The sequence below is a fragment of the Rana temporaria genome, chromosome 7, assembly GCF_905171775.1.
Source record: "Rana temporaria chromosome 7, aRanTem1.1, whole genome shotgun sequence".
NCBI lineage: Eukaryota > Metazoa > Chordata > Amphibia > Anura > Ranidae > Rana > Rana temporaria.
The window spans coordinates 68,229,325-68,250,884 of NC_053495.1; the positions used below are offsets into that span (position 1 = coordinate 68,229,325).

General features: G+C 46.6%; 1 protein-coding gene across 1 annotated transcript in view; it reads right to left on the minus strand.

The window, feature by feature from the left end:
* GALR3 (galanin receptor 3) overlaps positions 1–21,560 on the minus strand; it is an 84,769-nt gene that overhangs the window by 15,835 nt on the left and 47,374 nt on the right. The window contains exon 2 of the mRNA XM_040359561.1: positions 3,917–4,285. Within this exon, the coding sequence (XP_040215495.1) occupies positions 3,917–4,285 (369 nt within the window). The remainder of the gene's footprint in view (positions 1–3,916; positions 4,286–21,560) is intronic.

Here is a 21,560-nt window from a genome sequence, read left to right on the forward strand (position 1 = left end):
CATTGAGGTAGAAAAAGAGTCTGCAGGAGCCTGACACTGCACCTGCGAATCACTGATTGCGGTTGCAATGCTTTGCAAAAAATAATAAATGCACATTTTTTTTCCCTGCAAATATATGTGCATTTATAATTTTTTCTGTAAAAGGTGAACTTAGCCCAAAAATTGTTCCATATATTCTCATAAAACAGAAAAATAAGCATAACAATGCATTCTTTTCACCAAGGGATTGACACCAATCTGTTCAATCCCCTGAAGAATGTATTCCTTAGCAGTGCCATGATCAACCCTGTACTGGGAGAAAGATCTGGATGTACTGTGCTTCCAGTCTCCTGAGGCATCTAGCCTTACAGGTTCTAATCCATTAATTAAAACCACAGCACAATACATGCATATATAACACCTTCTAAGATGCATTTATGGACATTACAGATATCTGGGCCAAGTTGTATTAATTTATCATACTGTATACCTACATATGGAAAGCTGAAGATCTCATTACTGAATTCTAGGAAGCATTTAAATAAATTTGATTAAATTTGTTGAACACATACGCAATCTATATGTGTGTCCTATTCTATGCAAAAAAAAAGATTTTTACTATTTAACCACTTCCCACCCTACGGCCGCAAGGTGGTTCTCATCTGCCAGGAGGCCGTGGCCACTGGGGGGCGCGCGCGCCCGCCGCGTCACAAGGTGCCGATGCGCGTGCCTGTTGGCCGCGATGTCCGCCTGGCACACGCGATCGGCAGTCACAGAGCCAGGGATGTGGCGCTCTGTGTGTAAACAGCTCAGCAGCATTGGGATCATAGATAAGAGAAAAAACAGATCTAAGTGCTCTCTGTTTTAAAAACGGCTTGAATTTATTAAAAAGGCATAACAGGCTACTCACATTAGCCCAAATGGTAACCATTTGTGCTAATGTGAGTAGCCTGTTATGCCTTTTTAATTTCTGCCGGTATGACTGCCTGGTTAAACAGGGGTCCATACTCTAAGGTGAGAGTAGCCATTCTTAACGGTGGAGGGATCACTGTATTTGAAGTTAAAGTCACCGTTTTTCACTTTCTGGACTTTTTATATTTATGCATTATATATGCAATATTATTATCACTAATTTGTTATCGTTATAATTACTGTGTTTATTTTCACTTTAATTTTATTTTTATATTGCACCTTTTGGATTTTGTGATTGTCCTGTCAGTGTTCAGCTTGCAATTGTGAGGGGGAGGTTTATTATTAATATTTTTTTGCGCTGATTGCACTCTTTGGTTTTTCATATTGGGATTTCATATCTGAAAAAAGTCAGAAATGTGAACATGATTTACAACCACAGATTATTTTAGAAAAGTAATGTCATTCATTAGAGCACTGATGGGAATACTGATATAGGACAAGATAAAAGACAAAAATATAAGCTCAGTTTGAAATCTAATATAGAAAGTTTTTTTTCTTTGAAATCAGGCGAGCACAAAAGCGCTTGATTGCTAAATGTGTTCATGAAAAAAATGCATCACTTTTGGGAGAGAAGGAATGCAGAGGAAGAATGAAAGGAAGAGAATTACCAATTTAAGTTAAACTAGGCAACTAAAGAATTGAGAAACAAATCTGAGTAGCAGAAGATGACAAGAAATGTGTGTGTTAGGCTTGATTCACACCTATGCATGTTGCAGTTTGCATATTCCAGGTGAATTTTGCATTTTTTAATACACAGTTTTGATCCAAGTCTATGGAACCAAAAACCAGGAAAAAGTCACTGACCCTCTCCATAAAATGCACAAATGTGAACTACATTCATAGGAAACCATGTTAAATGGACTGTAGTGTGTTTCTGCAAAACTGAAAACGCACCAAAAAATGCATAGGTGTGAACCAGGCCTTAGTGTGCGTGCAAGGGGTGTGGAGGGGAGAGTAGAAATGTATAATAATGCACTTTCATTGGTCTATTGAGACAGTCATGGTTAATAGGGATGAGCCGAACACCCTCCGGTTCGCAGCAGAACATGCGAACAGGCAAAAAATTTGTTCAAACACACGAACACCGTTAAAGTCTATGGGACACGAACATGAAAAATCAAAAGTGCTCATTTTAAAGGTTAATATGCAAGTTATTGTCATAAAAAAAGTGTTTGGGCACCTGGGTCCTGCCCCAGGGGACATGTATCAATGCAAACATTTTTTTTTTTTTAAATGGCCTTTTTTTTCGGGAGCAGTGATTTTAAAAATGCTTAAAGTGAAACAATAAAAGTGAAATATTCCTTTAAATTTCATACCTGTGGGGTGTCTATAGTATGCCTGTAAAGTAGCTCATGTTTCCTGTGTTTATAACAGTCTCTGCACAAAATGACATTTCTAAAGGAAAACAAGTAATTTAAAGCTACTCGCGGCTATAATGAATTGTCGGGTCCCGGCAATACAGATAAAAGTAATTGAAAAAAAAAAAGCATGAAACAAAGTAAAATAAAAAAATGCGTGGGGGGTCCCCCTAAATTCGATATCAGGCCCTTCAGGTCTGGTATGGATATTAAGGGGAACCCTGCGCCAATTTGAGGTGAAAGGGTTCCCCTCAAAATCCATACCAGACCCTTGAGGTCTGTTACCAATTCCCCCCGTTACCAATTCACATAGGGGCGGCCGGCATCTGGGGATCCCCGTTGTTAAAGGGGGCTTCCAGATTCCGATAAGCCCCCTGCCTGCAGACCCCCACAATCACCGGGCAAGGGTTGTGGGGATGAGGCCCTTGTCCCCATCAACATGGGGACATCCTTCCCATGTTGAGGGCATGTGGCCTGGTAAGGTTCAGGAGGGGGGGGCGCTCTCTCGTCCCCATTCTTTTCCTGTGGCCTGCCAGGTTGCGTGCTCAGATAATGGTCTGGTATGGATTTTTTGGGGGAACCCCATGCTATTTTTTTTTAAATTTTGGCACAGGGTTCCCCTTAAAATCCATACCAGACCTGAAGGATCTGGTATGGATTTTGAGGGGGACCCCTAGGCCATTTAAAAAAAAAAATTGGTGCAGGGTTCCCCTTAATATCCATACCAGACCTGAAGGGCCTGATATGGAATTTGGGGAGACCCCCACACATTTTTTTTGTTTTGGGGTTCCCCTTAATATTCATACCAGACCCAAAGGGCCTGGTAATGGACTGAGGGGGGAACCCATGCCGTTTTTTTTATCAATGACTTATCTGTATTGCCGGGACCCGACAAATCATAATAGCCGCAAGTAGTTTTAAATGACTTTTTTCATTTAGAAATTTTGTGCAGAGACTGTTATAATAACGGGAAACATGCGCTACTTTACAGGCATACTAAAGACACCCCCCCAGGTACGAAATTTAAAGGAATATTTCACTTTTATTGTTTCACTTTAAGCATTATTAAAATCACTGCTCACTTGCATTGATACATGTCCCCTGAGGCAGGACCCAGGTCCCCAAACACTTTTTATGACAATAACTTGCATATTAACCTTTAAAATTAGCACTTTTGATTTCTCCCATAGACTTTTAAAAGGTATTCCGCGGTTTTCGAATTTGCGGAGAACACCCCAAATTGTTCGCTATTCGGCAAACGGGCGAACAGCCAACATAAACCTCATCCCTAATGGTTAATAGGCTATATAAGATGTGTAATAGACCTACATATCTAACAAGATATTCAGTATGTTAAGGCAGAAAAGGTGGCTAAAGATGGTGATGGATAAAAATAAAATGCTAGAAATAGGGAAGGAAGTGAGTGATGGATGAGAGAGCGTATACAAATGTAATCAGTGGAACTGTGAAGTAGCAAGATTATGGAAACTGCAGTTTGGGCAGATTCTACTCAAGAAAAGATTTGGAAGTCATGATGATACAGAAATCATGAAGTGATAAAAAAGTATTATGAAACACATAAAGGTAAAATGTAAATATCTATTCACCTGTCAACTGAAACGGCAGCCAGGGTGAAACTGCTGGCATACATTGACAAGTAGATGGAGAAGTGAACAGCTTTACAGAGGAAAGCTCCAAATAACCATCCATCCAGGGTGTATATGGTGGCCTGAAAAGGGACACATAGCAGTATAAAACATAAGTCTGCAACCCCCAGGTTTAGAATAAAGAGGTTGGTTGTATTGTACTTAGTTTGGCCATTCCTCAGGAGCACAACCAAAACTAATCCATTTCCCACTGTGCCTAGAGCAAATATCAGGGAGAAGACTACAGGTACGATGATTCCACCAGGGGGCAGTTCTGATGTAACAGAGGCATTCCAAGCTTGAGACATTGCTCCGCTGCTGTCACCAGCCCTGTGAAGAATACAGAGAAAGTTATTCAGACTGAAAAAAGAAACAAGTCCATCTAATTTAACCAGCAGAAAAAATAAATAAATATAAAACCTCAATATACAGAATTCTATACCCACAGTTGATCCAGAGGAAGGCAAAAAAAAATCTTCCTGATCCCTTTAAGGCTATTGGATATTTCCTGGATCAACAATTCCTGGTGTTATTACCTATAAATGTTAAATAATATATATATATATATATATATATATATATATATATATATATATATATATATATATATATATATATATATATATATATATATATATATATATATATATATATATATATATATATATATATATATATTTTTATGCATTTAGGAATGCATCAATCTCTTAACCACGTCAATACCGGGCACTTGTACACCTTCCTGCCCAAGCCAATTTTCAGCTTTCAGCGCTGTCACAATTTGAATGACAATGCTATAGTGTATCCAAACTAATTTTTATCATTTTGTTCCCACAAATAGAGCTTTCTTTTGGTGGTATTTCATCACCTCTGCGGTTTTCATTTTTTGCGCAAAAAATAAAAAAAGATCATAAATGTTGAAAAAAAAAGTTTTTCTTTTGTTTCTGTAATTTTTTTGTAAAAAGTTTTCTTCTTCAATGACGGGCACTAAAATGGCTGCACTGACGGGCACTGATAAGGCGGCACCAATGAGGTGGCACTGATGGGCACCGATAGGCGGCACTGGTATGCGGCACAGATGAACACTCATAGGCGGCACTGATGGGTACTTATGGGTGGCAATGATGGTCACTGATAGATGGTCACTGATGGCTGGCATTCCTGGGCATCACTGAATTAATTTGTTTCATAATGGTGCCAATCAGTGCCCATGTCTGAGCACTGATTGGCACATATTTGGCAGGTATTTGCATATGTGGATGGCCATGGGGGATGTACCTGGCCATCCACATGCTAGGGGCTTCCCTGGTGATCCAGTGTGGGCATCCGTGGGGAGTACTGCACTGATAAACAATCTGCGCAGACCCCCCATCAGGAGAGCCACCAATATGCTATCCTCTACTTGCGTCTGTCAGATGCGAGTGAGGAAAAGCCGATCAACAGCTCTTCCTGTTTACATCGTGATTGGACACATCTGATCACGTGGTAAAGAGCCTCCATCAGAGGCTCTTTACCGAGATTGGTGTAGCGGTGTGACAGACTGACTCACCGCACCACCGATCGCCACAATGCGCACCCCCACGTGTGCGCGGCAGCTGTTATCTTGCTGGACGTCATATGATAACGCAACCACCGCCCGGCCCTCATTTTGCTATAGGCTGGGCGGTGAGTGGCTAACAATCTATTGAATTTACCATAACTAGTTCTTGAGGAAATCCATTCCACATTTTCACAGCTCTTACTGTGAAGAAGCATTTCCATATGTGGACTAATTTTTCCCAAACATTGAATACGATACGGAAAATGTCAGTTCGCTATCCCTTATGTGATATTTACCTCAAAAATCTAAAACTTTTTGGTAAATATCACATAAACCAGCGTTAAAGCATTAAAGCCATTTTACTAAAGGAAATAATGAAATAAATGCATGCGTTAAATAAGTGGTGGGCCAGTTAAAGAATGTATTTAATTTCATCTGGTTATCAAGGAGCTGGCACCAACCATATTTCTCACTGACAGCAGAATATAAAAAAAAAAAAAAAAAAAAGAAGAGTCAGCATATTTGTATTTGTTTTAAAGCATCATGAGGGTACACCCCATTCCATCCCAGGCCCTTTGGGTCTGGTATAGATTTTTAGGGGGACCCCTAAGCAATTTTTTTTTTTTAAATGGCGTGAGAGTCTCCCCCAAAATCCATATCGGACCCTTACTCGAGCATGCAGTATGACAGGCCAGAAAAGGAGGGGGGATAAGTTACCCCCAAAGCACCCTTTCCATGTTGCAGGCATGTAGGGGGGAGGGGGCGCTCGCTTGTCCCCCCCTTTTTTCCTGGCCTGCTGGACTGAATGCTCGGATAAAGCTCTGGTTTGGATTTTGGTGGATCCTACTCCATTTATTTTTTTACATTTTGGTGACGGGTTCCCCTCAAAATCTATAGCAGACCCAAAGGGCTCTTCTTTTGGGGGAACCCACTGACAGCAAATGAGTCATAGTTGTTAAACTTATATCAAAGTCTCCTTTTTTTTTTGTTTAAAACAACAAACATGTTATAGTTACCTGCTCTGTGCAGTGGTAGTTCAGCAGTCCAGATCCTCCTCTTCTCGGGTCTCTCTCTGGCACTCCTGGCACCCGCTGCTGTGTTTCAGCCAATCAGGAGAGAGAGTCCCAGACAGCCTAGACTTTTGTGAAACATTGCTGGATCCAGATGGGGTTCAGAAGGTTTTGTATAAAATGCATAAAATATATTACAATTAAAAACCTTCTGCCTTTAGAACCACTTTAAGGATGTAGCGGGTGCCGGCTCATTATTAACCAGCTATTCCCTGGTGGTAAAGGATGCTGGTTTTAATATAACACAAGTTTTCACTACTAAAATACTGCATCACTTAAAGTGGTTGTAAACTCAACTGCCCCAAATTCATTTATCCTCTATGTTTGCCTCGTTGTGTAGTGTGTTTTTTCTATTCCTAAATATATTTTTTCTGTGTTTTTCTTTGCTGTCACGTGTTCTTTCCCCATTGTTCATCCCATTCTAAGGAAGCTAAGAGGGAGGTGCCGAGATTCCCTGCTGACATATGTAGTCAAAAAAGGCTGGAGGGGAAGGGCAGGGAGGAGAGGAGATCATGTTCTCACTGAACACTACTGAACTGACAGGAAGAGAGGGAGATGCAGAGATGCACAGGGGAGAGCTGTAATGATGGAGGCATGTAAGCTAACCACGCTGCCATGATAAAACACAAAGGGGAGGTCAGGATCAGGCAGGATCAACCAGGTAAAAGTAGAATATACAAAGGGACAATTTACTAGGCAAAAGCACTATGCTGTAGCACCTGTCTTAAAGGGACACGACCAGGATTTTTTTTTTGGTGGTGGGGGGGGGGTTACAACCACATTAATTAAATATTGCAGTCTATATTTTAGTAGCATTTTTTTGTGAATTGCGAAAAAAAAGGTGAAAAATGCTGTGGGATATTTTACCACTGATCGTAACCAGATCCTTCCCAGTCTATAGCATATTGGTGACTGAGGGTTGGATCTGTTATCCTGATTGAGCATAATATGACATCCAGCAGGAAGCCCCGATAAGGCACGCCCCTGGTGGCACACAACGCAGCGATTGTGGATGACGCATGTCCCTTGGACACAGCCCATCCCCGATCAGAGTAACCAGCCAATGAAATTGTCTGTTTACCACATGATCGGCTGTGTCCAATTACAGCTGGTCACAACAGTAAACAGAAGAGCCGTAAACAACCTTTCCCGGCTTCTTATCCTCACACACCGAACATGTGAGGAGAAGAGCAGGAATCTGTTAGTGATTTATATTTTACTGTTTCTGTTACATATTACTGTGCACCACATGCCCCCTGCCCAATACAGAGAACATGTCACCAGGGATCTGTCACACAGCCCATCTGGATCTGTCAGAAAACCCATCTGGATTTGTTACACAGACCATCTGGATCTGTCACACAGGCCATCAGTAGCGCCATCAGTGACATGTCACATAGGCCATCAGTACCGCCATTAGTGACCTGTCACACAGGCCATCAGTACCGCCATCAGTGGCCTGATGGCAGTCCCTCTTAAAAGAATAAAGAAAACAACCAGATCAAAAGACCTGTTTATTACCAGCAGCACCATACAACCCAACGGCACCAACACAAACAGAGCTAGGCCCCAGGAAGAAGAGCCCGGTACCAGCACTGGAATAACGCACCAAACCCGAAGAAGCCCAAACCTACCTTCCCGATGCCCTGGCAAACCCCTTATGGCTGCCTTTTTAGTGGAAAGTTTGACATTGCAGGGGAAAAATCAGACACCTGACACTTTTGGCACTTTTTGGGGACCAGTGACATTATTACAGTGATCAGTGCTTAAAAAAAACGCACTGTTACTGTACTAATGACACTGGCAGGGAAGGGGTTAAAATCAGGGGCAATCAAAAGGGTTAAGTGTGTCCCTAGGGGGTGCTTTCTAACTGCGGGGGGGGTGTGCTTTGACTAAAGGAAAACAGAGAGCCATGTTTCTGTATAGCAGAAACACAAGATCTCCACTTTCCCCTTTTGTAGAACGGGAATCTGCCTCGTTTACATAGGCAGACTGCCGTTCTGTCTCTCCTCAGAACGATCGGTGGGTCCCGGCACACCGGACTCGCTGATTGGCTTCTGCTGTGTACAATCACTGCGGGAGCGTTGCTCTGGCGGTGCATGCCTCCCCGGAGCAGAAGAAAAGAATTGATAGGGGCAGTCGATGCAATTGATAGGGGCAGTCGATGCAATTGATAGGGGCAGTCTCTGCAATTGATAGGGGCAGTCTCTGCAATTGATAGGGGCAGTCTCTGCAATTGATAGGGGCAGTCTCTGCAATTGATAGGGGCAGTCTCTGCAATTGATAGGGGCAGTCTCTGCAATTGATAGGGGCAGTCTCTGCAATTGATAGGGGCAGAGGCTGCAATTGATAGGGGCAGAGGCTGCAATTGATAGGGGCAGTTGATGCAATTGATAGGGGCAGTTGATGCAATTGATAGGGGCAGAGGCTGCAATTGATGGGGACAGGCGCTGGCTGCAAGTGATAGAGAGAGAGGCTGCATTTGATGTGATACAGGCTGCATTTAATGTGACTCGGGCTACATTTGATGTGACACAGGGCTGCATGTAAGGAGGGACTCCGCTGGGGACACGTGAAGTAAGGAGGGACTCCGCTGGGGACACCTGATGGCATCTGGTGGCAGGCGACGCGCTCTGGGCTCCCACTGATTCGGCATTATGGTGAGTTGGATGATTTCATTTTATATTGCAATGTAATAATAGAAATAATGCGCTTCAATCATCCTGACACCATAACAACCATGGTGCCGTGATGATTGAAGTATCTTTATCTGCGGATTGTTAAACTTTCTAGAATACACATTTCTATTGTTGTGTAGAATCTGGGCCTGCTGTCCCTCTCTCTCCCTCCAACCCTCGTTCATCTCAGATGCTAACCACACCACCTTAGAGCTACGACCACTATTTCGATGAAACCACGCCCATTTCAACCAAGTGGGAGGGGTCAAAAAGGAAGGGCGGGGTCTGGCGCCCCCCCATCCTAAAACGTCACCAGCCGCCACTGGTTTGATGGTACACGAGAGCTGTCAAATGTGCATGCAATGCCCTTTTTCACTGACATGAAGGGGGTGTTGACAGAGATAATCTGACCAAGCAAACAGCTGAGGAGTGGCCATGGGATGTCACTGTTTTTATGACGTATTGTTGCCCTCCCTTGCACACAGTTTTATGCCGATATTATTATCTTCAAATATGTACAGGTTGCATTCTGGAAACCGGTAGATTATCGTATAGCATTGAATTGTGTGTCCAGGGATACCAAACATAATGGCCCGGATTCACAAAGCACTTACGCTGACGTATCTCGAGATACGCGCGGAGGTGTAAATATGCACTGTCGTATCTGTGCGCCGTGCCCACAAAACTAGATACGCCTGAAAATAGGAAAAAAGGAAAATTGCGCTAATCGAATATAAATTAAGTGAATAAATGGGAAGGCTGCAATAGCGTGAACTAACACAAAACAAATATAAAAAGAAAGAAAAATTGCGCCAACCAGTAGTACAATAATATAAACAGTGAAGTCCTTTGTGTCTTCTACACGTGAAACACAGAAAAAATGTGCACCATATAAGTGCATAAATCGTGAACAAATTGTTAAAAAGATCCAATAACAAAGTCCATAAACGAAATTTTCAACCCAGGCAGCACCCAGTGTGAAGATAATTGACAGTCGTGACCCGCCACCATATGGACTGAGGCTTACCACAAGGTAATTTGATAACAGCGTTATTCAAATAACTGTAGGATACTTCTAAACATCGGATAATAGCCAGGAATACACCAGGTCACGGTCCCTTTAAGAAGTCCACGATGGGGTGCAGCAGCGTATAATAGCGATTTACGTCCTCATAGCATGTCACAGCCCAGTCAGTGTCAACATGAAAGGAAGGAGACCGCACATAGGGTAGTATGCACTAACAGTTTTTAATTAAAAAGATTAAAACTACTTACAGGCGAAGGTAAATAGAGAGCGAATAAACATTTGCCGGCCGGCATCTAACAGGAGCCCTTCCTGTACGCGGTGACGTCACTGCACTCCGTCCCAGACGCGTTTCGTCACAATATGACGTTCTCAATGGGAATGATTCCCATTGAGAACGTCATATTGTGACGAAACGCGTCTGGGACGGAGTGCAGTGACGTCACCGCGTACAGGAAGGGCTCCTGTTAGATGCCGGCCGGCAAATGTTTATTCGCTCTCTATTTACCTTCGCCTGTAAGTAGTTTTAATCTTTTTAATTAAAAACTGTTAGTGCATACTACCCTATGTGCGGTCTCCTTCCTTTCATGTTGACACTGACTGGGCTGTGACATGCTATGAGGACGTAAATCGCTATTATACGCTGCTGCACCCCATCGTGGACTTCTTAAAGGGACCGTGACCTGGTGTATTCCTGGCTATTATCCGATGTTTAGAAGTATCCTACAGTTATTTGAATAACGCTGTTATCAAATTACCTTGTGGTAAGCCTCAGTCCATATGGTGGCGGGTCACGACTGTCAATTATCTTCACACTGGGTGCTGCCTGGGTTGAAAATTTCGTTTATGGACTTTGTTATTGGATCTTTTTAACAATTTGTTCACGATTTATGCACTTATATGGTGCACATTTTTTCTGTGTTTCACGTGTAGAAGACACAAAGGACTTCACTGTTTATATTATTGTACTACTGGTTGGCGCAATTTTTCTTTCTTTTTACGCCTGAAAATAGGCTTCATCCGACCGACGTAACTTGTCTACGCCGGGGTACCGTGGTGCATATTTATGCTGAGCGCATTTGCCGCTCCCATTGATTTTCTAGGCACATATGCAAATGAGGGAGATACGCTGATTCATGAACATACTTGCGCCCGGCGCATAATATACGTGGTTTGCGTAAGTCATACGTCCGGCGTAAAGTTATTCCCCATATATAAGGCGCAACCCATGCAAAAAGGTATGGACCAGGGAACACAAGCCGTCGTATTTTACGTTGTTTACGTTGTACGTGAATATGGCTGGGCGTAGGTTACGTTCACGCCGTAGGCAGTGATCCGTCGTATCTTAGGCATTCGTTCCGACGTGATTCTGAGCATGCGCACTGGGATGCGTCCACAGGACGGCGCATGCGCCGTTCGTTATTCGTATCTATCTGGCGCTTGGCCCATCATTTGCATGGGGTCATGCCTCATTAGCATGGCTCACGCCCACTTACGACGACTTATGCCTAAGAAACCCAGCGCAGATTTGGCAGCACTGGCTTTGTGAATCCAGTGCTTGCCTCTCTGCGCTGCGCCGGCATAGCGTAAAAAAGATACGCTACGGCGGCATAAATATGCGCCGATGTATGTGAATCCGGGCCAAAGTCTCTCGAATAAAACTGTCCCCCAGGAGGTAGGAGTCAGCTATCTCACCTCCTGTATACTTTGGCTTAGTCATGTGTAACCTAGATTTGTTTGGTATGATATTCCCTAATCCCCATACTTAAAGCGGGAGTTCACCCATTTATTAAAATTTTCCCCTTTTCCCCTTAGATTCCTGCTCGTTCGGTCTAGGGGAATCGGCTATTTGTATTAAAATATGAGCAGTACTTACCCGTTTTCGAGATGCATCTTCTTCCGTCGCTTCCGGGTATGGGTCTTCGGGAGCGGGCGTTCCTTCTTGATTGACAGTCTTCCGAGAGGCTTCCGACGGTCGCATCCATCGCGTCACTCGTAGCCCGAAAGAAGCCGAACGTCGGTGCGGCTCTATACTGCGCCTGCGCACCGACGTTCGGCTTCTTTCGGAAAATCGTGACGCGATGGATGCGACCGTCGGAAGCCTCTCGGAAGACTGTCAATCAAGAAGGAACGCCCATTCCCGCAGCCCATACCCGGAAGCGACGGAGAGGATGCATCTCGTAAACGGGTAAGTAATGCTCATATTTTAAAACAAATAGCCGATTCCCCTAGTAAAAACGAGCAGGAATCTAAGGGGGAAAAGTGCCCTCTAAGGGTGAACCACCGCTTTAATATTAATGTGTCCAGGGCCGGCCTTTGGGGTTTGCGAGCTGTGCGGCTGCACAGGGCGCCATGGGCAACAGGGGCGCCGTCCGGCCATCACAGCTCGCAGAATGTGAGTCACATCAGGGCCGATCCTAGATGGGGTGCAGTTCACCCAGGCGCTACAGAGGTGGGGGCGCTCAAGAGCCACAGTGCTCCCCTCCCTCCTCCTCCCCCTTGTTGATGTTTCTCTCCGCAGCTTACAGCTGCCGCGCGGTTTCCCAAGTCCGTCCAGTGGTGTGAGGTGTGAGCAGGGCACCAAGCCGTGTGGGGGGGTGCTGCCTGTAACACTCCCCCATCTAATGCTGTCCCTCGGGGATCTTCAATGTCTCCGGAGGCAGCCTGAGTTGGTGGGCATAGCTGGGGGTGTGACTGCCTCCTTTACTCCTCCCACAGACTCCTTCACTCTGGCTGATCCCACAGCTGAATGAGAAAGAAACGAGGACACAGCAGCATCTCCAGGCATGCTGTAAGTTAGTTACTGCACTGCTTCACATGTCTCTACATAGAGTCCTGACCTGGCATCATACCACCCCAGCCTGCCCTATGCCACCTCAGCCTTCCCTATAGCACTTCAGTCTGCCCTATAGCACCCCAACCGGCCCTATACCATCCCAACCTGCCCTCTACCACCCCAGCCTGTCCTTTACCACAGCAACCTGCCCTATGCCACCGCAACCTGCTCTATACCACCCCAACCTGCCCTATGCCACCGCAACCTGCCCTATGCCACCGCAACCTGCTCTATACCACCCCAACTTGCCCTATGCCACCGCAACTTACCCTATGCCACCTCAGCCTGCCCTATGGCACTGCAACCTGCCCTATGCCACATCAGTCTGCCCTATATCACCCCAACTTGCCCTTTGCCACCACAACCTGCCCTATACCACCCCGGCCTGCCCTACACCACCACAAACTGCCCTATACCACCTCAGCCTGCCCTATACCACCCCAGCCTGCCCTATACCACCGCAACCTGCCCAATATCACCCCAGCCTGCCCTATACCACCACAAACTACCCTATACCACCCCAGCCTGCCCTATGCCACTACAACCTGCCCTTTACAACCCCAACCTGCCCTATACCACCCCAGCCTGCTCTATACCACCCCAGCCTGCCCTATGCCACCGCAACCTGCCCTATGCCACCACACCCTGCCCTATATCACCCCAACCTGCCCTTTGCCACCCAGCCTGCCATATACCACCCCAACCTGCCCTATTCACCCCATCCTGCCCTATATCACCCTAACCTGCCCTATACCACTGCAACCTGCCTTATATTACCCCAACCTGCCCTATATCGCCCCAGCCGGCCCAATACCACCCTATACTTTAATTTACAGGGGCCATTTGGGGGGGCGGCGCCACAGGATTAGCTCGCACAGGGCGCCTGAACACCTAAGGCCGGCCCTGAATGTGTCGATGGTCCTGTTTGATTTTATGAATCGTGTGTAAAGTCTATTGTAGCGCCCTGCTCCTGATGACCAGGCACTATGTTTAAATTTAGTATGTCTGAGCTGGTAGTTAGCTTAGACTTTGGTATGATTAAGGCTGATACAGCCTCTGTTCCGGCTATGGCTGCGTTTGAAGGACTTCCCACTGTTGCCTGTAGGTGGCGTTACCCCCCCCCAGGCCAATGTTGGAATACAAGCAGGCGTGAGTGTATTTTGTGCTTTTCCCCGGGAAAAGCCCAGTGGGAGTGGTCTCCCCACTGGGCATGCTGGGGAAGGGTACTTTAGGGGCAGATGCCATTTTTAGTTTTTTTTGGCCTTGTGGCCCTCCGAGCTCAGGGTATGTGATGATTGATTTCAGCTGTGGGGCCACATTGGCCCGAGGCTGCATCCCTGCCACGTAGGCCCAGTTGTCCTGACTGGGGGGTGGTCCTGTGCTGTCTGTCCTAAGGGAGGAAGCCACTCAATGGAAGAAACCAGGGCAGAACCTGTCCTGGAGAGGCTGGCATCTCAGGGAAGGCCTGGTGACTTTATTAGAGTAGGCACCATAGCCTATGTTACCTTACAGTGTGCTGGGTTGGCTTAAAGGCTCTAAAAGTGTAAGGCTGAATATTAAATCCTGTGGCAGAGGATTATTGAACAGTTCATCTTTAGTGCACCAAAATCCTGTGGCAGAGGATTATTGAACAGTTCATCTTTATCACACTAAAGTCTGTGGCAAAGACTGTTATTCTTTCTTTCTTTTGTCTGTGCATCGTCCCGGCTGCTAGGCCAGTGAGAGGGGCCTATCCAGGTGAGCAGTACCCACTCGGAGGAAAGTGGTAAGTGTGAGGCCCCGTACACACGTCCGAGGAACTCGACGGGCAAAACACATCGTTTTGCTCGTCAAGTTCCTTGTGAAGCCGCCGAGGATCTCGGCGGGCCAAGTTTCCTCATTGACTAACGAGGAAATAGAGAACATGTTCTCTATTTGGCCTGACGAGATCCTCGTCGGCTTCCTCGGCCAAAAGTGTACACACCACCGGGTTTCTCGGCAGAATACGGCTCCAATCGAGTTTCTGGTTGAATTCTGCCGAGAAACTCGGTCGTGTGTACGGGCCTGACTCTTTTTGAAGTTTAAAAGTTCCCCAGTGATCTGCATCGAGTGCCTGAACCTTCCCCTGACCCTCCATCCCTCTACCTGTACAAGTTTGTGCAAAATAAAGCTTAACCAGAAAGGATTTACAACTTGTGTGGACATTGAGGTTTCTATAGACTCTCATCCCCTAGACAACGAATAGTGAGGTAACGTGTAGGCCCAAATCTAAACCAGCAGCTCCTTCGGGGGTAGTGCTACACTATAAAAATTCAAGTTGGGCAGGGGTCTCAGAAAGGTCACTTGAAGCCTGACTGCTTTACGATACCCAATAGCCCTGGTTAAGACATTTTACTTCATGCAGTGTATCCCTAATGGGTTTGATTACCTTACAAACCATGGGTGACATGACTGGTGTACTGCTAGCTTGGTTGCTGGCCTAACTCCCTTACCACCCCTTGCAAATATTGATACCTAGATTAAACACATAACGCCTTCTGGATTAAATGGCCAACAAAGGCCCCTTTATTAAATCCAAAAGATATAAAAATAACTTATAAAATAACCATTTTATTAAAAATATAAAGGTATATATGTATGTGTATATATCTATATATATATATATATATATATATATATATATATATATATATACACACACACATCTCTTTAATAAATATATATATTAACAGATATACATTTTAACCCAAACAAAATAAACTTTTTTCTGCTGTGTCAGAGGTTCCTGAGAGAAGGTAAGAACAAATGCTATATCATCGGCTGTCCATCATCACCATTGTATCCTGGCTTCTAGCCGTGCTCCCACTAGCTCAGAGACGAATGACTCACTCCTACTTTCTTCATACAGCCTGATGACTAAGGCCGCGTACACACGACCGGTTCATCCGATGAGAATGGTCCGACGGACTGTTTTCATCGGTCCACCGCTGAAGTGGCTTGATGGTCTGATGTGTGTACACACCTTGGCCCAGATCCACGAAGAACTTACGGCGGCGTATCTATTGATACGCCGCATAAGTTCTACGATGCGCCGGCGTATCTTTGTTTTGTATTCACAAAACAAGATACGCCTGCATGTGGGCTAGATCCGACTGACGTACGTCTTAGTACGCCGTCGGATCTTAGGTGCATATTTACGCTGGCCGCTAGGTGGCGCGTAGAGTATGAAAATTAGCTAGATACGCCAATTCTCAAACGTACCTCCGCCCGGTGCATTTTTTTACGTCAGGCTTTTTCCGGCGTAAAGTTACCCCTGCTATATGAGGCGTACGCAATGTTAAGTATGGACGTCGGGGCAGCGTCGAATTTCTTACGTTTTACGTCATTTGCGTAAGTCGTTCCCGAATAGGGCTGTGCGTAAGTTACGTTCACGTCTAAAACATTGACGATTTGCGGCGTAATTTGGAGCATGCGCACTGGGATTCTTTCACGGACGGCGCATGCGCCGTTTGTAAGAAACGTCAAATACGTGGGGTCACGATTAGTTAGCATAGAACACGCCCCCAACCAGCCTCTTTTGAATTAGGCGGGCTTACGCCGCCCGATATATGCTACGCAGCCGTAACTAAAGGCGCAAATCCTTTGTGAATACAGTACTCGCCTTTCTAAGTTACGGCTGCGTAGCGTTTCTGAGATACGCTATGCCCGCCTAAAGATAGGCGCCTGTACGTGGATCTGGACCCATCAGTTCAAAATCCGATCGGGTCAGAACGCGGTGACGTAAAACACATGACGTGCTGAAAAAAACGAAGTTCAATGCTTTCAAGCATGCGTCCACTTGATTCGGAGCACGCGCGGGTTTTGAACCGATGCTTTTGTGTACTAACCATTGGTTTGGACGGATCGGTCAGCGGTCCATCGGTTCGATTTTAAAGCAAGTTTTAACATTTTGGTCCGAAGGACCAAAGACGGATGGGCCGTACACACGGTCGGTTTGGACCGATGAAACTGAACTTCGGTCCATTCTCATCGGTTTTGACCGACCGTGTGTACGCGGCCTAATAGCCCATTTACCCAGATATGGAAGGTGCCTATACCGCTACAGGCCCCAACCCGTACCAACCATATATAATATATCCATATAAATATGTATATATCAACCACTATCCGACCCTCAGGAACCATAGACCCCTGCCACAACGCCCACCCGTGACACCTTACTGATGGGCGGCCCTTCACAGCCTTAAGGCACGTTGCAGGCCGTCCTGGAGCCCCAGGACCCACATATTCGTGCCCACCTCAGACAGATGAACTCCATTGCCCCGTAAATAAAGGCCAAACTCCCCTTCCAGCTCGCAATGGCGAACAGCCAGCCCTCTATTACGTACCACAAACTTGGCAACCGCCTTGTTAACTTTCACCCATGCCTTGTTGATCTTATCAACGGACCGGGCCCCCCGCCATGACAACCTCCCAACAATATCTGACCATACTAAGATGGCCCGTGGAAAAACTACTCTGAGGCGGAGGAATGCCCAAAGACAAAGGTCATTGCCCCCAACATGCAGTAACAGAACATCGGGGGCCTATCCAAACGTGCATAACGCTGGACCACCGCCATAACCCTAGCCCAGAGCATGCCTGGGATCCCGATCCACCTGCCCAAGGCCTCCTCCCGTGAAAAACCCATTTGCCTGCCTCCTGGTCTAGCCAAAGCCCTCCTAGCCCCCCAATGGACATATGAATGGCCTAGGATCCACATCAGGCACACCGGGCCTGAAAGACAAGAAACACAACACATAATGGAGAAACTACAACCAGACATGCTTCCCCATGCTCACCCCAGCAGAAAAACCCAGATAACACACAAACACTGACAGTAACAACAAGGGAAGGGAAAGTACACCACCCCACCAAAGCAATTTCATCGCTCAGCCCCCAACGGACGGCCCCAGTCGCTGCCCCAATCCTAAAGGAATGAGAGGAATATTCCGCAGCATTGAACCCCCCGGCTTCCAGGCAACGTTTAAAAACTGCCACAAATTGATACAGAGACAAGAACGACCCATCCCCGTGCACTAGAAGAGGGCCCGCCCTAGGAGGCCGTATCGCTGACCACTCCCGGAGCACCCCCACCGGGCACAATGCCAGGCCGGGCACCATCCCCAAAACAACACTGTTCCCTTTCCCAATTGATCAGTTTTTGACTTGCGTACTAACAGTTTGACAGCAGCCCCTTCTAACACCATGTTTCAGATATCTAAACCACCAGCCACCGCTTTTGATGGACTAACCAACTCTCCTACCCTTAACGCCCCAAAAAATTCCAAGATAAACACGGTCCTGAACAAACTGATCTCAAACCGTGATTGACACACCTGGGGTAACACCCCCACCAACACATCCAACATATTTAACGACACCAGTCGCCTGGACCAGGCCTGACCCGCCCCTTCCTGTAGCCCCGCAGATCACAAAGGACTTTGTAGCATCAGCAACCCCCCACAATTTAAACAAGGATGCCAAACCTGCCATTTTTACGTTCAACGCTGCCACAGACACACCCTTCTCACAGTTCCGCCCTAGAAAATACAATCAGGCGTGGGAGCCTATCTTCATCAGAGGAGCCCGACCCAAGATTACTCACCAGCTCAAGCCACTCCCACCATACGCGCTCATAAGACCGCCAAGTAGATTCTGCTACCAACCGCCAAACCAAAGACATCACTGTCCCGACACGAGGTCCAATAAGCCACTGGGGCACGGCACCCCCTGCTGCTCTGCCTGCCACCAAAACCTGTCCCACTCTAATAACGCAGCAAACGCACCACAGGCAAGGATGATGCCGTCAAGGAATTGATTGCCTGAACTACCCCCATATTATCACAATGAAATCGAACCCTCCGGTTCCGTAATTCCAACCCCCACAGTTCAACCGCCAGCACTATAGGGAACAATTCTAATAACATCAGATTCCTGATCAACGCCGAACCTGCCAAGGTCTTCGGCCACCGGTCGGCGCACCAACTCCCTTGAAAATAAGCAGCAAAACCAACCGATCCAGTCAGTGAAAAGCTCCAAGTCTCCTACCTGCACCACAGGTTCCAACCAGAATGATTTCCCGTTGTATTGGAACGCAGGTTGCCCGTGACCTGTGTAATAGCTAACTGTGTGCTATCCCTTCTGCTGTTTGTGCCTGAATGGCTAGCTCCGCCCCCTGCAGCTTAAATAACAAACACAGGGTGGGCTGTCTAGCCCCGCCCCCCTGTGCAGAGAAATCAACTATTGGCTAACATCACTTCCTATGTGCACCCTTCACAGCGTCCCCCCCAGTCATGTGGACCCTGCACTTAGGTTCCCTTTGCTCCGGGGCTTTCTGAACTGAAGAATTTTGTGATGGATCAATCCCAATTCCCTCAGGAAAGAGATAGTGTGGAGATATGGATTTCTGACAGACACTGCTAGATCTCTGGCCTAAGTGGAGGCAACAAGTTCTTTGAAGACCCAGACCCTTGTTTACTCAAGCGACATTGCCAGTGAAAATGCTTTTGAAATAAAGCTATGTTCTTTAAGGAGAAAGGGAGGGGTGGATCAGAGCTGCTAGGTCTCAGTTTCAAAACAGAAAAGAAAATGACAAATAAAATGCAATGGCTGAATTCTGAACAACATGGTGTCTTTACTCTTTCACACAGCTTTGTGAGGGCTCAGTACACGTTATCATTATACCTCCCCCTTAGGCCAGTTTAGACCAGTTTCCGTGGACATGTTCGGTCGTGTGTAGGGCCGACCGGACAATTTTCCGGCCGACCGGAGAGGTTTCCAGCGGACAAATGTTTCTTAGCATGCTAAGAAACATGTCCGCTGGAAGCCTGTCCGTCGGACATGTCCGACGGTCAGTACGACTCACCTGACATGTCCGCTGGCCCGAGAACCCGCGCATGGCGTCAAAGTGATTCGACGCATGCGTGGAAGCATTGAACTTCCGGGTTCACGCACGTCGCCGTCACGTCACCGCGCTGTCTGTCCGCGGGGATTTTGGTTTGATGGTGTGTACAACCATCAGATCAAAATCTGCTAGCGGACATGTCCGATGAAAACGGTCCGCAGACCATTTTCATCGGAGATGTCCGCTCGTCTGTACGAGGCCTTAGGGTGGTTGTATGAGAGGAAACTGCAATTTTCCTCCTGACGCAACCAACTGCTGCAGGCCTGGCCTGTCGGAACACAGGTCTGCCTTGTCAAGGCCTTCACCTTTGTGCGGTCTGGTCCAATTGCATTGCTGGAGAACCAGGTTCCCTCTGAGGTGCATGATGTTCTACCTAGCAATTCTGTTGGTCCACAAAGTGGGTAGTGTTGGGTGAGTACCAGTCTGCTGTAAACATCCAGATAATGTGGCAGCTTCATTGGTGCTCACCGAAAGTGTTATTAAAGACATACCTAGTGTATTTGTGCACTGTTTTTATACAATAATAACTGTAAATATATGCATTATGCAGCATACCCAGGAAGGAATTATATACCATTGAGTAAAATATTCTGCTTGGCACTGTAATCTTGTCCTGGAGGGGGCCCAGAGGCAGAGCAGTTGTGATGGGAGAATCATAGCTGCCTGGAAGATGTGGAGACAGATGAACACTGGACTAAAAGCACGGCCAAGTTATCAGCTCTGCATATCCTCCTCCTTCCCCTCCAGTCCCATCTCCTCCATGTCATGTCCTCCTCCTCCTCCATCCGGTCCCATCTCCTCCATGTCATGTCCTACTCCTCCCTCCAGTTCCATCTCTTCCATGTCATGTCCTCCTCCTCCTCCCTCCGGTCCCATCTCCTCCATGTCATGTCCTACTCCTCCCTCCAGTTCCATCTCTTCCATGTCATGTCCTCCTCCTCCTCCCTCCAGTCGCATCTCCTCCATGTTATGTCCTCCTCCTCCTCTCCCAAGTCCCATCTCCTCCATGTCATGTCCTCCTCCAGTCTCATCTCCTCCATGTCATGTCTCCAGCACTATCTCCTCCATACAATGTCCTTCCCATCCCAAGTATTCCCCCCCTCTCCTTCTCCCAGATAGGCCAGTCCTCCGATGATCAGGGTGATATATATTCCGGGCTCACCTCGCTCTCTCCGGACACACCCGAAAAGTACATTTTTAACCTTAGATTGAGGCTCATTTTGTCAAGGGGAATCGGGTAGTTTTTTTAAAATCGAAGCAGTACTTACTGTTTTAGAGAGCGATCTTCTCCGCCGCTTCCGGGTATGGGCTGCGGGACTGGGCATTCCTATTTGATTGACAGGCTTCCGACGGTCGCATACATCGCATCATGATTTTCCGAAAGTAGCCGAACGTCAGTGCGCAGGCGCCGTATAGAGCCGCACCGACGTTCGGCTTCTTTCGGCTACTCGTGACGCGATAGATGCGACCGTCGGAAGCCTGTCGGAAGACTGTCAATCAAATAGGAACGCCCAGTCCCGAAGACCATACCC